Here is a 17,098-nt window from a genome sequence, read left to right as displayed (position 1 = left end):
GCTGTGGGTATGGGGATTCACACCAAGATAAGCCATGACACAGCCTGAGGGTGTCACAGGACGGTGCTGGGGACTGGTGTGGCTCTGGGTGCCGCCAGCCCTTCACAGACACCGTTAGGGCCGGGGTGGCCCTGGGCTTGGGATGAGCACCCCAAGGGGTGTTTTGAGCCCAGGGCTGGGGGCCCCCAGCTCTCGCCCTGCAGTGGCAGCAGGGTGTGGGGTGCCCCACGTGTGGAGCGGGGTGTGTGCCAGGAGGAACCGCATCCGGGGTGGTCAGTGTGGACACGGCCCCCGGCTGGCAGCTCCCTGCTCAGCTGCTCTGTCCAACCAGTTTAACCAGTGCTGGCTGGATGGGAAAGAGAAAGGAGGTTGCTGGGGCTGAGGCCCTGCCCTGCGGCGCTGGGGGTACAGCTTGCTGCCCCTGTCCGCGCCCCGCAGCACCTGGGGCTGGGGCGAGGGGGGCACAGCCGGTCACTACACGGGTCACCTCTGGGTGCGCAGCGAGCACCACACGCTGGCACCGGCCCCCCCCTGCCCAGCGCGGGGGGTCCCTGCTGCCCCCCAGCCCCAGCAGCTCCGCCGAGCCCCGGGCGCCGCCGTGCCGCGGCCGCCGCTGCCACCTGCCGGCTGTCCCCAGGGCCGCCGCCCGGCCCCGGGCAGGGCTGTGGGCACCCCCGAGCCCCTGCCCCGCAGCACCGCCCGCAGCCCCAGGGCGCTGCCGGCGCGGGGACCTGGGGGCGCCTCGGTGGGGGAGGAACACGCTCTGAGCTCTGCGGGGGGGGGCTGCCACTGGCTTGAAACTACCTGGCTGGACCCTTCCTCCCCTCCTCCTCCTCGGCAGGATGGAGGGGCCGAGCCAGCCGGGCTGGGCCTGTGCTTCCTCCACCTCAGCCCCTTAAGTTCCCCCCTGCGGACTCAGGGCCTGTGAGGACTGTGTCCAGTTTGGGCACCTCAACACGAGAGAGATCTGGAGGGGCTGGAGCGAGGGCAGAGGAGGGCAACGAGGCTGGGGAAGGGCCTGGAGAATAAATCCTGTGAGGAGCCAGTGAAGGAGCTGGGAGTGTTCAGTGTGAGGAGGAGGAGGCTGAGGGGAGCCCTCATCCCTCTCTGCAGCTCCTGACAGGACATTGCAGAGAGGCTGGGGCTGGGCTCTGCTCCCAGGGGATCAGGGACAGGACAAGAGGGAACGGCTGGAAACTGCCACAGGGGAGGGTCAGAGTGGGCATGAGGGAAAAATGTTTCCCAGCAAGAGTGGTCAGCACAGGCTGCCCGGGGAGGGGGGAGTCCCCATCCCTGGGGGGGGTTTATGGGACGTTTGGATGAGCTGAGGGGGGATGTGGGGTAGGGGAGAACTTTGAAGAGTCAGGCTGAGGGTTGGACTCGGTGATCCTGAGGGTGTTTTCCAAACTGAATGTAAAAAAGAAGAAAAAGAAAGGAAGGATGCAGGTCACCTTCTAACATCTCCTGGGCTGCAGCAGCAGCTCACCTAACCTTTCCCCCAGCCCCAGCCCCACTCCCACCAGGATGGGATGGGCAGTTCCCAGCTGTGCTCTTCCCCTCTCCAAACCCATCGCTACGCAGTCACTTCATCTCAGTACATTTTATTTGTGAAGACAAAAAGGCAAAGAACAAACACAGCCATTGAAAAAACATGTACATCATGAGACCAAAATAACTTACACTATTTACAGGAACACATCGAGGTATAAAGTATACGTACACGCCTTGTCCTCTGACAAACCCAGACCGTGGGGCTGGGCTGCACAACCCAGCAGAGAAAAAAAAAAGCCTTCACAAGAGCTGGCCTCTAGAAAACAGCTCCAAGCAAGAAAAGGCACCTGCTATTTGCAATACTTGTGCAGCGGAAAGGGGTGACGGAGCAGGTGATGTGACGCTGCAGCTGCCCAAGCCCTGCCACAGGGCTGGACTGGAGGGTGCTGGGTGGTTCAAAGACGTGGGGGATGCAGAAGAGCTGGCAGGTACCAGGGCAGAGATGGTATGGACAAGGGGACAAGCCCCTGGGGGCAGGAGGAAGGTGCAGGCCTGTGCTTTTCTGGGTATGGGGTCCAGGCAGCCAGAACAGGGCCTGGGGGGTCAGGGCTGTGCTGGGCTCCCTCCGGTACAGCTGGAGCACCATGCAGCATGTGGAGGGGCCAGGGCCCCCCTTCCCTCCTCAGGAGGGTGAAGGGGGCTCCGGAGGGTGTGCAGCTTGTGGTAAAGCTCCAGTGAGCTTGTGAAAAGCAAGTGGGAGCCCTGTGCTCTGCAGGGTTTGTACCTGGATCCCCCCATCCACATGGGACAGGGGAAGGACTCAGACAGGGACTCTGGGCAAGCGCCCAGGGGAGCAGGCACTGGTTCTGCAGCACCACGGTAGGAGGCAGCATCCCAGACCCCACAGCAGCTGAACTTGAAGGTGCTGGAGAGGAACAACGTCCCTGGTGGAGACAGGCCCCTGGTGCTGTGGCTCCTTGCAGCTGGCCAGGCTGAGAGGGACCACCAGCCCGCCCCTTTGTGCCGTGAGAGCTGGGGCTGCCAGGGCAGGGGCTGTGCCCAGCTCTCTGGGGGCTCACAGTGGTTTGAGGGCCCAGTGCTTTTGGGCTCCTGAGTCATCTCCACACCTTGTGTGCAAAGCTCAGCTGTGCGCCAGCACTATGCCCTCAGCAAAGGCTGGAGCTGGCCCCTGTGTGCTGGAGGGAGGAGACCCATGGAGCAAGAGTCAGGCCCCAGGGACAAAAGTATCACCCAGCGATTTGAGGAAGGGAAGGACCTCCCTGGACTGCAGGTACCGTCGCACCCTTAGGACAAACCAAGGCACCCAAGGGTGAAGGAAAATGAGGTGCATGGTGTGAAGGCAGCTCCAAACTGCCCCTGCAATGGAGGGGCTGGCAAAGGGGGCTCAGAGACCATAAGAAGGGACTTAAACTGTGCAGCAGTGCAAGTCCTGAGTCCCAAGGGAGCAGCCCAGCACAGTGCGAAAGGATGAAACAGTTCACCTGCTTCCTCTGGCAAACAGCCCTCACCATCATCCCCAGCCCCACCTCCACCTTAGCTGTCCAAGCCCACAGCCCCAGTCTGAGCTCTGAAGGACCAGAGTCCAAGGGACCACCCTTGCCAGACCACCCACACGTTGGGACCTTGTGCTTTAATGTTTGGGGGAACCTGCCCCTCCAAACTGACAGCATCGCTCAGAGCTGTGCCAGGGGAGCAGGGTACGGCCCTGTGTCACCTCCCCAGCCCCGAGCAGGGGGTAATCTGGGGGCTCTAGCGTTACCCTGGTTTATGTTCAGTGCCTAGGACAGGGCTTAGATTCAACGACATTTTGGGGGTGAAAAATCAAACATCACATGAGAAACAGCTTCTCTCACAGACTGCCCCCACCCTGGACAGAGGCTTTTACAGCACCAGTTCCCTGCTGCTTCAGGCTGCCACCGAATTACAGCAGGCTCTGGAAAATGGGGCCTAGGACCAGCCCATTCCAGTGATGTGCTTTGCATGGACATTACCCAGACAAGAAGGGCTTCATTGCATCCACAGAGAGTATCTGTGAGAGCAGAAGCAGGAATACAAGCTGAGCTGAGCCTTTCAGAGGTCCCTTTCTATCCTTCAAAGGGACAAGAGGGACCAATGCCAGGCTGCAAATCAACCCAATAGCTAATGGCAACAACACCGAGCCTCAGTCCAAGCATCCCACCAGCAATGGGAGCAAAATACCAGTGTTGTGACTCAGTGGGGGATGTGACTCACCACTGCAAAGGTGAGAGCTGGGAGCACAGGGGAGAGCAGGATGCTGGTCCTGCTGCACTACCCACAAGGAGGCGGGGAGGGGGACACAAGGGGCGGCTCAGACATGCAGTGAGGTGGGGGTGAGGCCACGTGTCCCCAGGATGAATTCAAGTGTCAAAACTATAACAATAATTAAGAAAAAACTAAAAACATAAACTCCCCAAAACAAAACCCAGTGATGACAGCACCCAGCTTGCACCGTGAGGTAGCTAAACCAGATCAACACAAGAAACACTCTTCAGTATGGGAAATACCAACCCACACAGATACTAAGACATACACACAGACACAGAGGGATCACAGTCACCCCTTTCTTCAAAAACCCCCCTCTCTGCACACTTGCTGCTCCCTTCACCTGCAGGCTGTGAAAGCCTTGAAGCCACCACAATGTGCTGCTGGATGTAGCACTGAGGGGGATGTTCAGCATCACCCAGCATTGACCACTCAGCCCTGGGAAATTAAGGAGGACTTTCAGCCTACACACAGGAAGAAACTGGTGGCAAAAGGCAAGGCAGGTCTGACCCCAAGCCCCCAGGAGCAGGTCCCTTCACCAACTTCAACAGGGAGCAGCGAGAGGTTTCAGGTCAGGCACTGGAGATCTTGGAGCAGACACAGATGCACAAGGTACACCTGGCTACAAACACCCCCCCACCTCCAGCCAAGCAAAGGTTAAACCGGATGAGGAATGAGCAGAAACCCTCTCCAAGACAGGCTTGGAGGGCAACACCTCCTCCAGCCCCTACATCTGTGTGTTACTCTGGTGGACATGGCGCCCTGTGCAGTTTTGTTTGCCCCCTCCAGTCCCACCGGGCACACGCAGCCCAGAGCTGCCAGCACTGGCACCACTTCTCCACCAGCCGTGGTCCTGGGTGGATCACAAGGGACCAGTCACTGTCCTGGGCAGTGTCACACCCACACATGCCATCATGCCCTCCACCAAGGCAAGCCAGTAGGATCGTTATTTTTCCCCCCTTGAAAGGCAATCCCCCCCATCAAAGCAATAGTGTTACTCCTGTCTTTCAGGATGCGGAGGCATTCCCATGCTCCACTCGGAATGGTTTTAACAAGGGCTGGTGGCAAATGATCTGGGGCTGGTCCACGAGTCACTATGGTTGGAGAAAGCAAAGGGAAACTGGTCTGTGCTTCATGGGACGGGTCCTGGAGCCTCTGGCCATTGAGATTCCAGTTCAGTGCTGGTGGGATCATGTGGAGAAATACTTATATTTGAGTTCAAATGCTGCTGCTTCTGTGACAGAAGGGAAGTGAGAGTGTGTGAGGCAAGAGCACCAATCCCAGGGTCTCCTCGGCCATCCCACGAGAAGCCCTGACTGGCCCAGGGCGGGACAGAGCCAGGGATGGTCCAAAGGCCTCAAGAGAGATGGAGGAAAGGTTCAGTGTGAGACCAGGGCCTTACCAGCCCCTTGAATAGGAGATTGGGAGAGGAGGGAGCCTGGAGAAGCTGCATCCTTGTGGAAACACTCCTGGATGAAGCCCCCAGCCTTTCATGGAGATTGGACTGTGCGAGATCATCCACTGCAGGATTGTCCTTCAAATACGGGGTGAATCAGGGGACTTGTGCGAGACCAGTGTGTGCAACCCCTTCCTCACCCTGCTCCTGAAAGCTGACCCCAACCTGGTCCATCCTCCAGGTCTTGCTGGGCCCTCTCGGCTCCTGGATCCACAGGGGCTGACGGCCAAACCTGAGCTAGCCCCCTCCCAGGTAGAGGGCTGAGAGCAGAGCCTGGGGGAAGGATTTACAGCTTCCAGCTCCCAGTGACGGCAAAACAAGATGGGCCACAGGAGTGGGGGTGACCAATCCAACCTTGGCTTCTTTGCCCTGTAACCTCTGTTCTTGCTTCATTTCTCCATCTGAAGGGGGTTAACATGCTGCAGGAACCCACCACAAAACCCTGCTGAGGGCCAAGGTGTCAAGAGCAGGGTTAAGCAGCCCTTCCCTTCCCCACTGCAGAGCAGGGTGGGCACATAGGGAAGAGCCCGAGAGCCATGGGTCAGCTGTGTTTATCACTGGGGTTTGGAGAATGTCCAAGGGAACTGCAGCTGGACAGAGATCTTCCCAGGCTTGCCATGCCTCCAGAGTTTGGATGTGGCAAAGGAGCTCAGAGGTGCACACCACCAACCACTGGGGACAGGTAGACAGAGGATGGGAAACAATGGGATTACCTGGAAATCCTTCTGCAGACCCTCCACAGCAGAGAGGCTGTCCCACAAGTAACGCCTCCAAAGAAGCAGCAGACACCAAATGTCCTTGTGGCCATGGAGTGGAGAAAGACTCCTGCAGGAACCAGCCCTGAAGCCAACAGGGACAGAAGCAGCACATCTCGGTGGAGGCCACATGAGCCCATGGTGGCAGGAGGGAGTTGGGTGTCTCAGAAGGAGCCAAGCAGCTCTGACCCCCAGAAGTCCTGGCAGGTGTTACAGCAGTGTGGGTGAGAAGAGAGATGAAACATTTCCTTGTCACTGGAAAACCATCAAGAAACCTCAGCAGGAGGGAAGGTGGAGCTGTCAGTGCTCCACAGAGCTGCCTCCTCACAGGAGCTGGCAGTGCTCAAAGTACCAGATGGGACATTGTCCACCCCATTGAGTCAGGTACAAAGAAATCCCTATCCCTGGGCTGAGCTCCTGTAGATGACCAGGTCTTGAAAGCGAGGGAGAGGTACCCTGACCTTCACCCTCCTGTCATGTCTTCCAGTCTTTTTGCAGTTCCTAGTTTGACCCTGCGGGTAGCCTCCTACCGCTCCAGAGCTTCACGGTCAAGTCGCTGAGAAACAAAGGTGAGAGGCATGGCATGACCCAGGGGTTCCTGCAGGAGCCCTGCAGACACACCGTGGAGAGGGACTGCGAGGAGAAACACTCCCCACCCCCAGCCCATGGCAGCATGCAGCCCACAAGACTCCCAGGCCCTTTTCTCTTGTCAGGAGGTTGCCCAATTTGTTCTGGGGAGCAGACAGGCCCAATGGGGCTCAGCCTCCAGCTCACCCCACCAGCAGCAGCTGGGGACAAAGGGAAATGGTGACCTCCAGGGCTGACCCTGACAACAGGACTCCTACACCCCTTGAATGAGCTCTAACTAGGTCAAAGCAGTGATACCACAGGGAGCTGCTAAGCTTGGTCTCCCCAGAGCATGGGCTGCTTCAGGGGTGGCTGCTGACTCCTGCCCCACCATCCATGCAAGGGTGTGGGCAGGCCATGGCTTCCACAGTAGATGTGGGCACTCAGCAAGGAAAAAAAAAAAAGCAAACCAAAACAATGTGGGGGTATGGCTGGGACAAAGGAGCAAGTCACTTCTAGCAAAGTTTTATCAAGTGAGGAAAAACGCAAAATAGTTTCATACCGTGAAGAAGCAGCTCAGACCAGAGAAAAAGAAAGAAAAAGAGAGGAGCAAAAGCAAGCAACAGAGAGAAAGACAGAGGGAGAAAGAGATGGAGAGAAAGAGACAAGGAAAGAAAAGACAGAAGAAGAGTGCATGAGCAAGAGTCAGAAAGAGCAGAAGGGTCAAGGCAGACTAGTAGCACGGCCCTTTATGGCAAGGACGCGTCGTGGAAGGCAAGGGGTGAGCCCAGGCACGTAATTCCATAACTTTACCCGGCAGTCACTGTGGCACAGATGGGAGGTGGGGAGGAGGAGAGACAGAGAGAGACAGAGAAAAAGGAAGGGAGAAAAGGGACATGGTGGAAAAGAGGATATCAGAGTCTTGCTGCCAAAGAGCTCCCCAAGAGCAGCAGAGGATGCCCAGCCCCGGGGGAGAGGGGTCCCTGCATGGGGGATAACCCAGGGCGTCACCAGAGTGTGGGCAGGGGACAGCCGGGGGAACAGCTCTCGGCACTGCAGGGGCAGGCCGTGTCACGGGGCAGGCTAAGGTGGGCAAGATGAGATGAAGGAGAGGAGGGACTAGAACACTGCGAGATTCCCCCCCTTCCCTCCCTCCCCGTCCACTCAGCACAAACCCACCCAGGCCCAGGGATGACTGTTCAACCCAGGGGTCTCCCACCTCCCAGGGGCTCTGGGGAGCAGAAAGCCCAGGGCTCACCTGGAGGCAGTGAAGATGTGCTTTGAGTTGGTGCAGATGGCATTGATGGGGCTGTCATGCCCTTTGATCTCCCCAACCGGGGTGAAGGTGTCCACGTTCCAGACTTTGATCATGCCTCCTCGGCAAGCACTCAGCACCATGGGGCGGCCAGGGATGAAAGCCAGGGCACAGACCCAGTCTTTGTGGGCATTAGGGATTTGCTGCAGGTATAGACACAGAACAGAGCTGATCACCAACCTCATCTGCAGCACCACCAGCAGCCTCAGGCACCCAACCTGGAGGGTTCAGATTCTCACTGTCACCCCAGGGCTTATCTGGACTGTGGGGCTAGTGATGCAAAGTTAGAAGGCCAAGGGGATGGATTCAAAAGTTGTGGCTTGGTTTTTCCCCTGGGCAGGAGACAACAATCCTGTCTTTAGAGAGGAACGCAACACCTAGCACTGCAATTGTGTGCCCAGAGGAGCTGGCAATCCCGAGTGCCATACAACACAAACTTACGGGGTACAGAGCCACCTCACACAGGCACTGCCAGACTCCCAGGAACGGGAGTGCCCTTCCTGGTTAGCTCAATGCAGAACACGGGCACCAGTCCCTGAACAGAAGTCCCCCCACACCCCCAACAGCAACACTTTTCTGCTCCATGTTACCCCAAGGACCTGTGCTCTGTGCTCCCCTCCAGACCTGGATAAGTTCCTGCTGCTCCAGATCCCACTTCTTTATGCCGTTGTCCCTGGAGCCACTGAAGAGGACGTCTCCCTGGATGGCCAGACACTCAATGCCATCATAGTGAGGGGGCTCAAAGTTGTGAGTGGGGCCAATGTTGCCCACCGTGCCCTCAGCAATCTCAAACACCTGGGGGAAAAACAGTGAGTGAAAGACCCCAGATGGCACTGGAAACAGTTGATCACCCTCTCTTGGAGAACTTGGACATCACCCTCTGTTTTCTAGGCCCCGGGGACCCAGAGTGATGCGGAAAGGGGAGTGGGCATTGGCCAATGGAGGCCTTCTTGGGGCTGAGGTCTCTCCAGGGGTCCTGCCACCATCAGGGGACATAGGCCAGCAAATGCAGCCCCCATTCTGCTGCATTTTACTCATGGTGAGCTTTCACACACCTCTATGAGCCAAGCTAACAGCTTGCAGCTGTCAGAAGAGTGGGATCCTGCCTCCCTCATTATCTCACCATCCCTCTTCACTCCCCTGGTGCCAGCTTCAATTTAACCTGTTAAAAACTAACAAAAAACTAAAAGGAAGGAACAAGCTCTTGCTCTGCTGGAGCTGTGAACAAGCAGGTGCAAACCATCTGTATCAGGGAGGAGAACTGAGCAGAACAGGGCAAGCTGCTCATCTGGGTCAGCCATAACACGCAAGTACCACCACAGAGCCCAAAGGATGAGAAATTCAAATCCATCTCCAAAGGTGCGTTTGTATTGTGGATCACGCAAAAGGCAAGATCTGGGGTGAGGAGATATGCAAAAACCTCACATGCAGATGTAGAAACAAAATCTGGGCTCAGATTTCAGGAGGAGAGAAGAGACCTTAGGGGTTGCTAACATCTGGGCTTCCCTATGGGACACAGGGCTTTGCCCTTCACAGAGGAGAGTACCTTGACGTAGTGATCTTTGGAGCCTGTGACCACCAGGTCGTGGTTGCTCGCCGTCTGGTTTACTGTGAGACACATCACAGGCCCGATGTGGCCACTCAGCTTCCCGATGGGCTGCAACCTGAAGTCAATATCATGGGTCAACAAGCCCCTTCCCAGGTGGCCAAAGCTCCTCCAAGGGGCTCCCTCAGGCAGAGACCCCCACAGTCCTGGAGCACCCCAGTAGGGATTGTTCCCTCCTTTGAGGGCTTGTGAGCCCTTCTTCTTAGTGATGCCAGGAGAGGAAGGCAGCCTTGGGGCATGCCAGCATTTGGCTACAGAGCCTAGGCTGCAGCAAGGGGTCAGCAGCACAGTGCCCACCTGGCAAGGAGGGGGGCAAGGGCAAAAGCAGGGGGTACTGCTGCTCATCACACATGTCTTTCCTCTCCTTCTAAGCTCTTCCCAGCTCACGGGCAATCCCCCCATCCCAAGTAGTTCCACTGCTGCTCATCACTCCTTGAGACAAATAGGAAAGGGTCCTGAAAGTCTTTACTCCAAGCAACTTCCATTGCTAAAAAGGCTTTTACTTTCCCTAGGAGGTGTCTTTCAGGCCCCTCTGAGCCAAGAGTGTCCAATCAGCATCTTTAAGCTTTCCTGCCCACCCCAGCACTACCTGCTCACCTGCTCAGCTCCCAGATGCGGACAGAGTTACCAGTGGCAGCATAGAGCATGGTGCCAGTGGGGTTGAGAGCAATCTGGTTGATCTGGTGTTCCCCTTGCACACTGGTGACAGTGCGGGTGGTGGTCCCGGCACATGCATCCCCAGAGATCACCTGTCCAGAAGATCTATGGGAGAGAGAGGTCAAGGGGGGAGGATGAGCAGAGGTCAGAGACACTGAGGCCACACGGATGAACCGCGTGGGGCTGTTGGCTCCAGGCTGGCCCAGGTGGGGCTCACATCAGGGAAGGGCCATAGAGTTATCACCATCTCTCTGTCCACAATGGGATCAACAAGACCTCTGTGCCCTAGGCCAGTGCCCTGCTTGCAGAGGGAGCCAAGGATGTCAGGTGTGTGCCTGACACAGGAGTACCCTGTCCTGGTTTCCATTTGAGGGCTGCTCTTCTCTCCTCCCATTCCTCTTTGCTACCTGCAGGAAGAGCTGGCTAGTGCTGGCAGTCAGCATAGGGAGCCAGAAGTATTTAGCCTCTGCACCAAGGAAGAAGCACCTTCAGGCCAAGGCAGATGAGCCAAGGCTGGATGGAGGAAGGAGCTGTATGCTGGAGCAAGCTGGTAGGCCTGCCCTGCCATATTCCACTAACATTTGAGCCCTGCTCCAGACTGGCAGACCACAGACAGCCTGTCCCATGCTCCTTTCTGGTCCTCAAAGTCCTCATAACGATCCAAGTTTCCCACTGGAAAGCCTGTGCTTTACTCAGCCATGAAGCTGTTAGGGGCTGTGCCTCCTCTGTGGAGCTGCTAGCTCTCTTGGCCACCCCCAGAAGCAGCTGCAAATCTCTTCAAAGCTCTATATCCTGAGCTTTCGCTGCAGGAGGTCCCAGGGGTCCACTCACCCCAAGGTTTCTCCCAACCTCCCTACTCTCTAAGGATGCAGCACTGCAAACCGGCACTAAAGCAGCTGCCACTTGGCCCTGTCCCCAGCCCCAGTAGGTCCTGGGACTGGCTTCTGCAAAGCCAGAGATGCCCAAAGTGCCCAGGTTCCCTCCTGCCTGCCACATACGTGAGGGTGCGGATGCACCGGGCTGAGTCCCGGATGTCCCACACTTTGATGTATGATGTCGACACAGTGAACACCAGCCCCGTGTGGCTGCAGTACTTGATGGAAACCACATTGTTTGGGTGACCCTTGAGGGAAGCAATTTCTTGGCCTGTCACGAGGTTCCACATTTTGCAGCTCCGGTCTGTGGGAGAAAGAACATGCGAGTGTCAGGCTGGGGGGGGCGGTGGACATGGTGGCTTGTGGGCCATACCCCTTCTGAGCATTGCCTCCCACCACCCACAGGGTCAGAGGAAAGGAGCCAGCCAGCCCCGCCACCAGGGCAGTGCAGGGCAAGGCTCAACACTGAGGACAGAAAAGAGGCCCAGGAGGAACCATCCCCATGGTGCCCAGCACTTCATGTATTCCCCCGTGCCGACCTGCTCCCATAGCGTCTGCAGGCCAGCAATCCCCACACCCTCTGTCCATCACACACCTTTGGACCCAGTGAAAAGCAGCTCGTCAGTGGCATCCAAGCAGAGCACAGGCTTGGTGTGTCCTTCTGCCACAGAGACACACTGCAGCGGTGCTGTCCGGGCATTCTTGGTGCCACCCACCGGGTTAATGATGCCCCTTGCGTGGGAAAGAAAGAACAAACATGGTGGGGTGTGTGTGGAAAGGTATCATGCTACACAGTCCCAGGGACATGGGAGAGCAAGAGCTGCCTCCCCCCAGCCATCTTCCACTGCCTGGCAGTGTGATGGCCCCTCCATCTGAAGCTGGCATGTCTGAGCACAAGTCTTCATGGAAACCCTGGGAATCTCCCCAGGAGCAGTCCCTGCCTACTGCCTCTGCCCCAGCAGTACAGACTGGGAAAGGGGGACTGCCCGGTGGCCTCTGCTCTCATGCTGAACCTCTCCTGCTTGGCCAGCACAGACCCAAGGAGCCAGCTTATCAGTCCTCAGGTCAGTGTGGGAAAACCTCACCTTCTCCAGCCTTAAGCTCTGCTGGGATAAATGTTTCAGGGTACCAATATCCAGCACCCCAGTTCCTTGGGGGCTGTCAGCCTGTGGCATTTGGAGACAGGGCCCTACCCCTTCACATAAGACTGGAAGGGTGACAAAGGACAGCACCAGCACTTGCACCCAGCATCCCTGTGGAAGCCCTGCACCCACCGCTGGCTCTGAGCAGAGGACCTATCCCTGCCAAACCTCCCTCCAAGGGACGCCTGCTGCCTGTCCCTCTGGACACAGCATGTGTCAGTGCCCTCCACTTCAGCAGTGCCCGGAGTGCTGAGGACCAACCGTCCAGCCCTACCCTTCCAGACCCCAGTGTGCATGGACACCAACAGCTCTCCCCAGCTGGCGCCCCAAAGCACAGCCTCCCCATGGCCGTGGGGCCCTGGGGGTTGTACTAGCCTCTTCTTATAGGCAGAGAAACTGAGGCACAGGGCTGGAGAAGGGCACACCCAAGGCCACATAAGGTCATATTAGTCATGAGGACAAACACAGGCTCATTAATTTGGGTTTGGAAATCACATGCATGTGAGCTTTCTTTCTCAGCAAGCAGCTGCACTTACTTACAAACTCAAATTAAACAGCCCTCCCCTGACCCCTAGCGTTTCTAATCTAAGTGGGAACCCTGGTTCCTCGGGGTGAGATATTACCAATGGACTTTGCTGCCTGACTGCAAATTGCCCAAGGTAACACAGCACAGACTTGTCTGGTGCCACTGCCCCAGTGACTGGGCACCTGCAGGATCTCAGGGCATGGTCAAGGTGAAGGGACAGTCGGGTGCTGGAGGGCTGATACTCCTCAAGGATGGGGGAAAGGTGGCCTTCATGTTGGGAAACCTCTGTAGGCAGGATGGTGCAGTGGGACAAGCCCAGGAGCACCTTAACCCCAAGGCTGAGCTCTGCACCACAATCTGACGCGGTTTCTTTGGGAAAGAGATCTACCTACCCACAGGGAAGCACAACCAGGTGTGGGGAGCACCTGGAGATATCTGCCTGGAAGATGCTTGCAAGAAGGACACACTGGGAGTGCCCAGGGTTGCTTGCCCCCTTCCTCAGCATCACACCATCCTGCTGGAGAGCTGGGCAACGGGATGGGACATAGTGGCATCATACTGACGAGAACCCATCAGAGGTGGAGAACATGCTGCCACCCCAAACCAGCCAGTGCCTGTAGGTGACCCCAGCATCACGCTTCCAAGGGCTAATCAGAGAAGGAACAAACTTGCAACCGAGGGGACAGCATCAGACACCAGAGGTGGCATGCCAACAGAGGACAGCACACACAAGCTGGGAGTTGGGGGAGAGCAGCAAGGTGCAGGTGGAGCATGCAGGGACAAGGGAGAGCAGACTCGTGAGACAGAGAGGAGGAGGAGAAAGGGATAATAAATAGAAAGTTGTCTATACCTCAGCACCTCCGAGACAGAGGAATCGCTGTCATCAGACCTAGGGGCAGAAAATTAGCAGGATTATGGGAGAGAAAACCCAGACTAGAAGAGGCAGCAGAGGAGTCAGAGATGGAGGATTGTTATTGCATCCAAGCCAGTGTAGGACAGAGAGGAGGAAGGGAGAGAGGGAGAAAGAGAAGCACACATGGAGAACCAGGGGAGAGAGCAGAGGAGCAGGAGGGCATGTGAGGATCAGACAGCAGGTCTCCATCAGGGAACGTCAGCGCTGCTAGCAATGCTCCGAGCTGAGGGCAGTGGCCTGACCTGCTGCAGGGGGAGGCTGGGAGGCTGGAGCAGCATTTGTGGGTTGGTGCCAGTCTGTCGGCCATCCCACCTCATCCCATTTTGCTCCATAGCTTTTTCCAGTGGCCTGTCTGGCACCACTCTTTCTCCCAGTAGGCTTAGCCAGAGGCCAGGACTGCAAGCTCCTGCAGGTAGCCAGGTCGGAGGGGACAATCAGCAGGCAGGGTCCAGCATAGCCCTTGCAGAGCATCTGCTCCCTCATGGAAAAGAGCAGGGAGTGAAAATGGTGGCAGGAGGCTGGCTGGAGCCGATCCAGGTCCTGTGCTCCTACACCCCACTGTGGGACCCCGGTACATGCCATTTGCTGTTGTTATGGGTCCCCCTCACTCAGACCCTCCCGCCCCATCAGGACTTACTTATCCAAGGCAGACCCCTGGCTCTGGTTGCTTGTGAGACGAGAGAAGACATTGCGGTCGTTGCGTGGACGGGTGGGTGGGGATGAAGGAGGTGTGAAGCCGACATCTGGAGGCCTGGAACAGGAAGGATTAGAGGGACACATGACTTGGGAACTGCTCACCTGGCAGCTGCCTGGCACAGCACAGCCCAGCAAGAGCTGGTCCAGCCAGCACTGGAACACTTGTCTGGGCCACCCAGTTTCTCCCTGCCCATGTTGCCATTTCTCCAGGTCCCAAGCTCACCTGGCAGGTTGCCCACGGTCATAGGATTTCCTCCTTGTCAGAGGAGAAGTGTCTGAGCCACGAGATTGCCTGGGACTAAAGCAAGTGAAACAGAGCACAGCTGGTATCCCTCCATGATGAACACCAACATCCTTCCCTAGCAAAGCAAATGGAGAAGCTGGGCTGCCCTGAAGTCACAATCACAAGATCAGAAGATGCCTCAAGTCATCGCATGAGTGCGGAGGATTCTGACAACTCAAGAAGCCTTCAAGAAGGCTGACAACCCAGGGCAGTGAGTCAGGGAACCTTGCACACCCCCCCCCCCCCCCTTCTTTCCCTCCTTCTAAAGTACCCTTCTCTCCATCTGCAGGGGATACCAAAACACTCCTAGACAGTCTCAAAGTCCTGCTGGAGAAATCCACCACTGCTTACTGCAAACAAGTCTGGATAGATGCAGGATTGAGCTCACCCTCACTGCTCTGAAAGTCCACAGCCAGAGCACAGCTCCCCACCTGATGGCCATGACTCCACGAGCCTCCCAATGCCCAGAGACCCATCACCCCATGCTCACAAGGTGCTTCCTCGCGTGGGCAGGCTGACGGTGCGTGACACCTTCTCCTTGTAATAGGGGTCTCGGATGGAGAAGCTGATGCCATCCTCTTTGATCTCCATGAGGGATGCCAAGGACTTGGTGATGTTCTTGGTGGAGACGTCCAGTGTGGGTCCTAGACACTCAGCCGACACTGCCTTCATCTGCCCCGAGAGCTTGGGCTCTCCCTAGAGCAGGGCAGAGTGCTCAGGCACAGGCAGCACAGGGGGAGGACAGCAGCAGCAGCAGCCAGAAAGCTGTGGGGTGGAAGAGCTCACGCTCTCTGGCCACAGAGTTGAGTTCCCCCTGTATCATACTGGGATGCTCATCACAGTGCCAGCTCTCCATACTCTAAGCAGATGTGACAGCCTGTGCAGAACAGACACTTTCCCCCACCTTTGCCCACAGTGGATGCAGCATTGCACAAGGACCTCCTTGGTGCCCACTCAAATCTGCAGGGTATTGGCTGATGTGGTGGATGTTTCCCAAGTTTTTGGTGCTTCAGAGGACCACGGTTACCAGGAGGCCTTGGTTCCCCCTTGTCTAGAGATGACCCCACCCAGAGACCAGCCATACTGCCTTATGCCAGTCCTGGCTCTCCAAAAGTCAGATTACAGAGCAGAGGCCTGGAGCATCCCTGAACAACATGCCCCTCCATCCCTCCTCCCATTCCCTGTGACGAGGCCACACAGAAAAGCCAACTAACCTTGAACTTAAAGTCATCCTGGCTTGCTGAGCCCTTCATGGTGAAAGACTGTGAGATGCTGCAAGGAGAAGAGAGCAAAGATGGAACTTCAGTGCCAAACTCCTTTCAAAGAGCTGAGTGCCACCGGCCCACCACACTCCTTGGGTCACTCCTTACTTCCCAGCGCCCCTTCTCCAAGGGATGACCTAATCTTCACTCCCTGCTAGAGTCTAAGAGACATCTCTGCTTCCCTCCCCAAGGGCTGGGCAACACGGGAAAGCTTAGGCTTGTCCATCCATGAGGTCCCATGGGTGGCATCAGACATCCCACCCCACCCCTGGCCTCCTCAGCCAGCACCAGCTCAGGCAGGGCTGGACTGAGTGCTCACCTCCCATCTGAAGCCAGGCTGAACTCCGAGACCTCCTCGTCTGTGCTCGTGTAGCCATTCTCTGTGCAGGGGGGAGACAGTGCATCAGCAGTGCAGAGGGGACCCCATCGTGCCAAGCCCTGTCTGAACTGGTGGCAGGGGGGCAGCGCAGGCAGTTGGCAGGGGGGACCCGGTCCTTGTCCCTGTTGTGTGGTGGCTGGAGCACACATCCCACCCCCATCGTTGCCCTCAGGGCAGCCCTGGGCATGCAGGTCCCAGCTACGGCACGTCCAGGTGCTCCTTGGGGGGCTGGCATGAGTGGGGCACCTTGCCCTGCAGGCAGCATGCCTTGTCTAAGGATGCGCCAGCCCCGGGTCCCACCTTGCTGGACATTGTGGATCAGGGCCTGCAGCTCTGGGTGCAACTCGGCCTTCTCCCGCAGGGCATCCAGAATAGCGTGGTTCTGTGAGGAGCTGGTCATGTCCGTCTGCCTCAGGCGCCCCTCCAGCAGGCGGATCTGGGCCTCCTTCTGTGCCACCTGCAGCCCCTGGGGAAGGACGGCCATGCCGGGCCTCAGGCGGGTGCTCTGGGTCTCCACCACCACGTCTCTACCCTGGCACCCTGCTCCCCTCCCCAGCTGTGAGAAATCCCATCACGTGTCTGGGTCCCAGCTTGGCCCCGCACCTTGTCAATGGAGGCCTTCAGGAAGTTATCCAGCAGGAGTCGGGCTTCAGCCAGGGAGCAGGAGCTGATCACCACTGAGGTGTCCGTGGAGTCCAGCTCCTCCTGAAACATGGAGGGACGGGCATTGGAGGCAATGGGGAAGCTTTGCTGTTCGGGGTAGGACGGGTTCCGTGGTCAGCACAGCACACCCACTGCCCTGCCCAGGCCTGACGCTCGCCCTCCTCAGTCTGCCCAAGAGACTGCTGGGGAGATCTGGCCATGGAGATGG

The 17,098-nt window shown here is 57.4% G+C and overlaps 1 protein-coding gene across 4 annotated transcripts in view; it reads right to left on the bottom strand.

Annotated features, from left to right (window-relative positions):
• Positions 1 to 1,639: 1,639 nt before the first annotated feature.
• KIF21B (kinesin family member 21B) overlaps positions 1,640 to 17,098 on the bottom strand; it is a 42,675-nt gene continuing 27,216 nt past the window's right edge. The window contains exons 21-36 of one of the 4 annotated variants that reach the window (XR_012635069.1): positions 16,831 to 16,932; positions 16,528 to 16,693; positions 16,168 to 16,228; positions 15,801 to 15,858; positions 15,077 to 15,282; positions 14,527 to 14,601; positions 14,245 to 14,358; positions 13,545 to 13,583; positions 11,622 to 11,758; positions 11,150 to 11,330; positions 10,092 to 10,256; positions 9,435 to 9,552; positions 8,513 to 8,683; positions 7,832 to 8,031; positions 7,136 to 7,396; positions 1,640 to 6,562 (exon numbers count right to left, since the gene is read on the bottom strand). Coding sequence is in view for 2 of the 4 variants with exons in the window: in XM_074925353.1 (XP_074781454.1) it covers positions 6,508 to 6,562; positions 7,832 to 8,031; positions 8,513 to 8,683; positions 9,435 to 9,552; positions 10,092 to 10,256; positions 11,150 to 11,330; positions 11,622 to 11,758; positions 13,545 to 13,583; positions 14,245 to 14,358; positions 14,527 to 14,601; positions 15,077 to 15,282; positions 15,801 to 15,858; positions 16,168 to 16,228; positions 16,528 to 16,693; positions 16,831 to 16,932 (1,848 nt within the window). In the remaining 2 variants the exon portion in view is untranslated. The remainder of the gene's footprint in view (positions 6,563 to 7,135; positions 7,397 to 7,831; positions 8,032 to 8,512; positions 8,684 to 9,434; positions 9,553 to 10,091; positions 10,257 to 11,149; positions 11,331 to 11,621; positions 11,759 to 13,544; positions 13,584 to 14,244; positions 14,359 to 14,526; positions 14,602 to 15,076; positions 15,283 to 15,800; positions 15,859 to 16,167; positions 16,229 to 16,527; positions 16,694 to 16,830; positions 16,933 to 17,098) is intronic. The other 3 variants (XR_012635070.1, XM_074925353.1, XM_074925354.1) reach the window with 3 other exon arrangements.

This window comes from Athene noctua, chromosome 23 (genome assembly GCF_965140245.1).
Source record: "Athene noctua chromosome 23, bAthNoc1.hap1.1, whole genome shotgun sequence".
Classification (NCBI taxonomy): domain Eukaryota; kingdom Metazoa; phylum Chordata; class Aves; order Strigiformes; family Strigidae; genus Athene; species Athene noctua.
The sequence above is the reverse complement of the archived record's forward strand: the minus strand, read 5'-3'. Positions and strand labels throughout refer to the sequence as shown.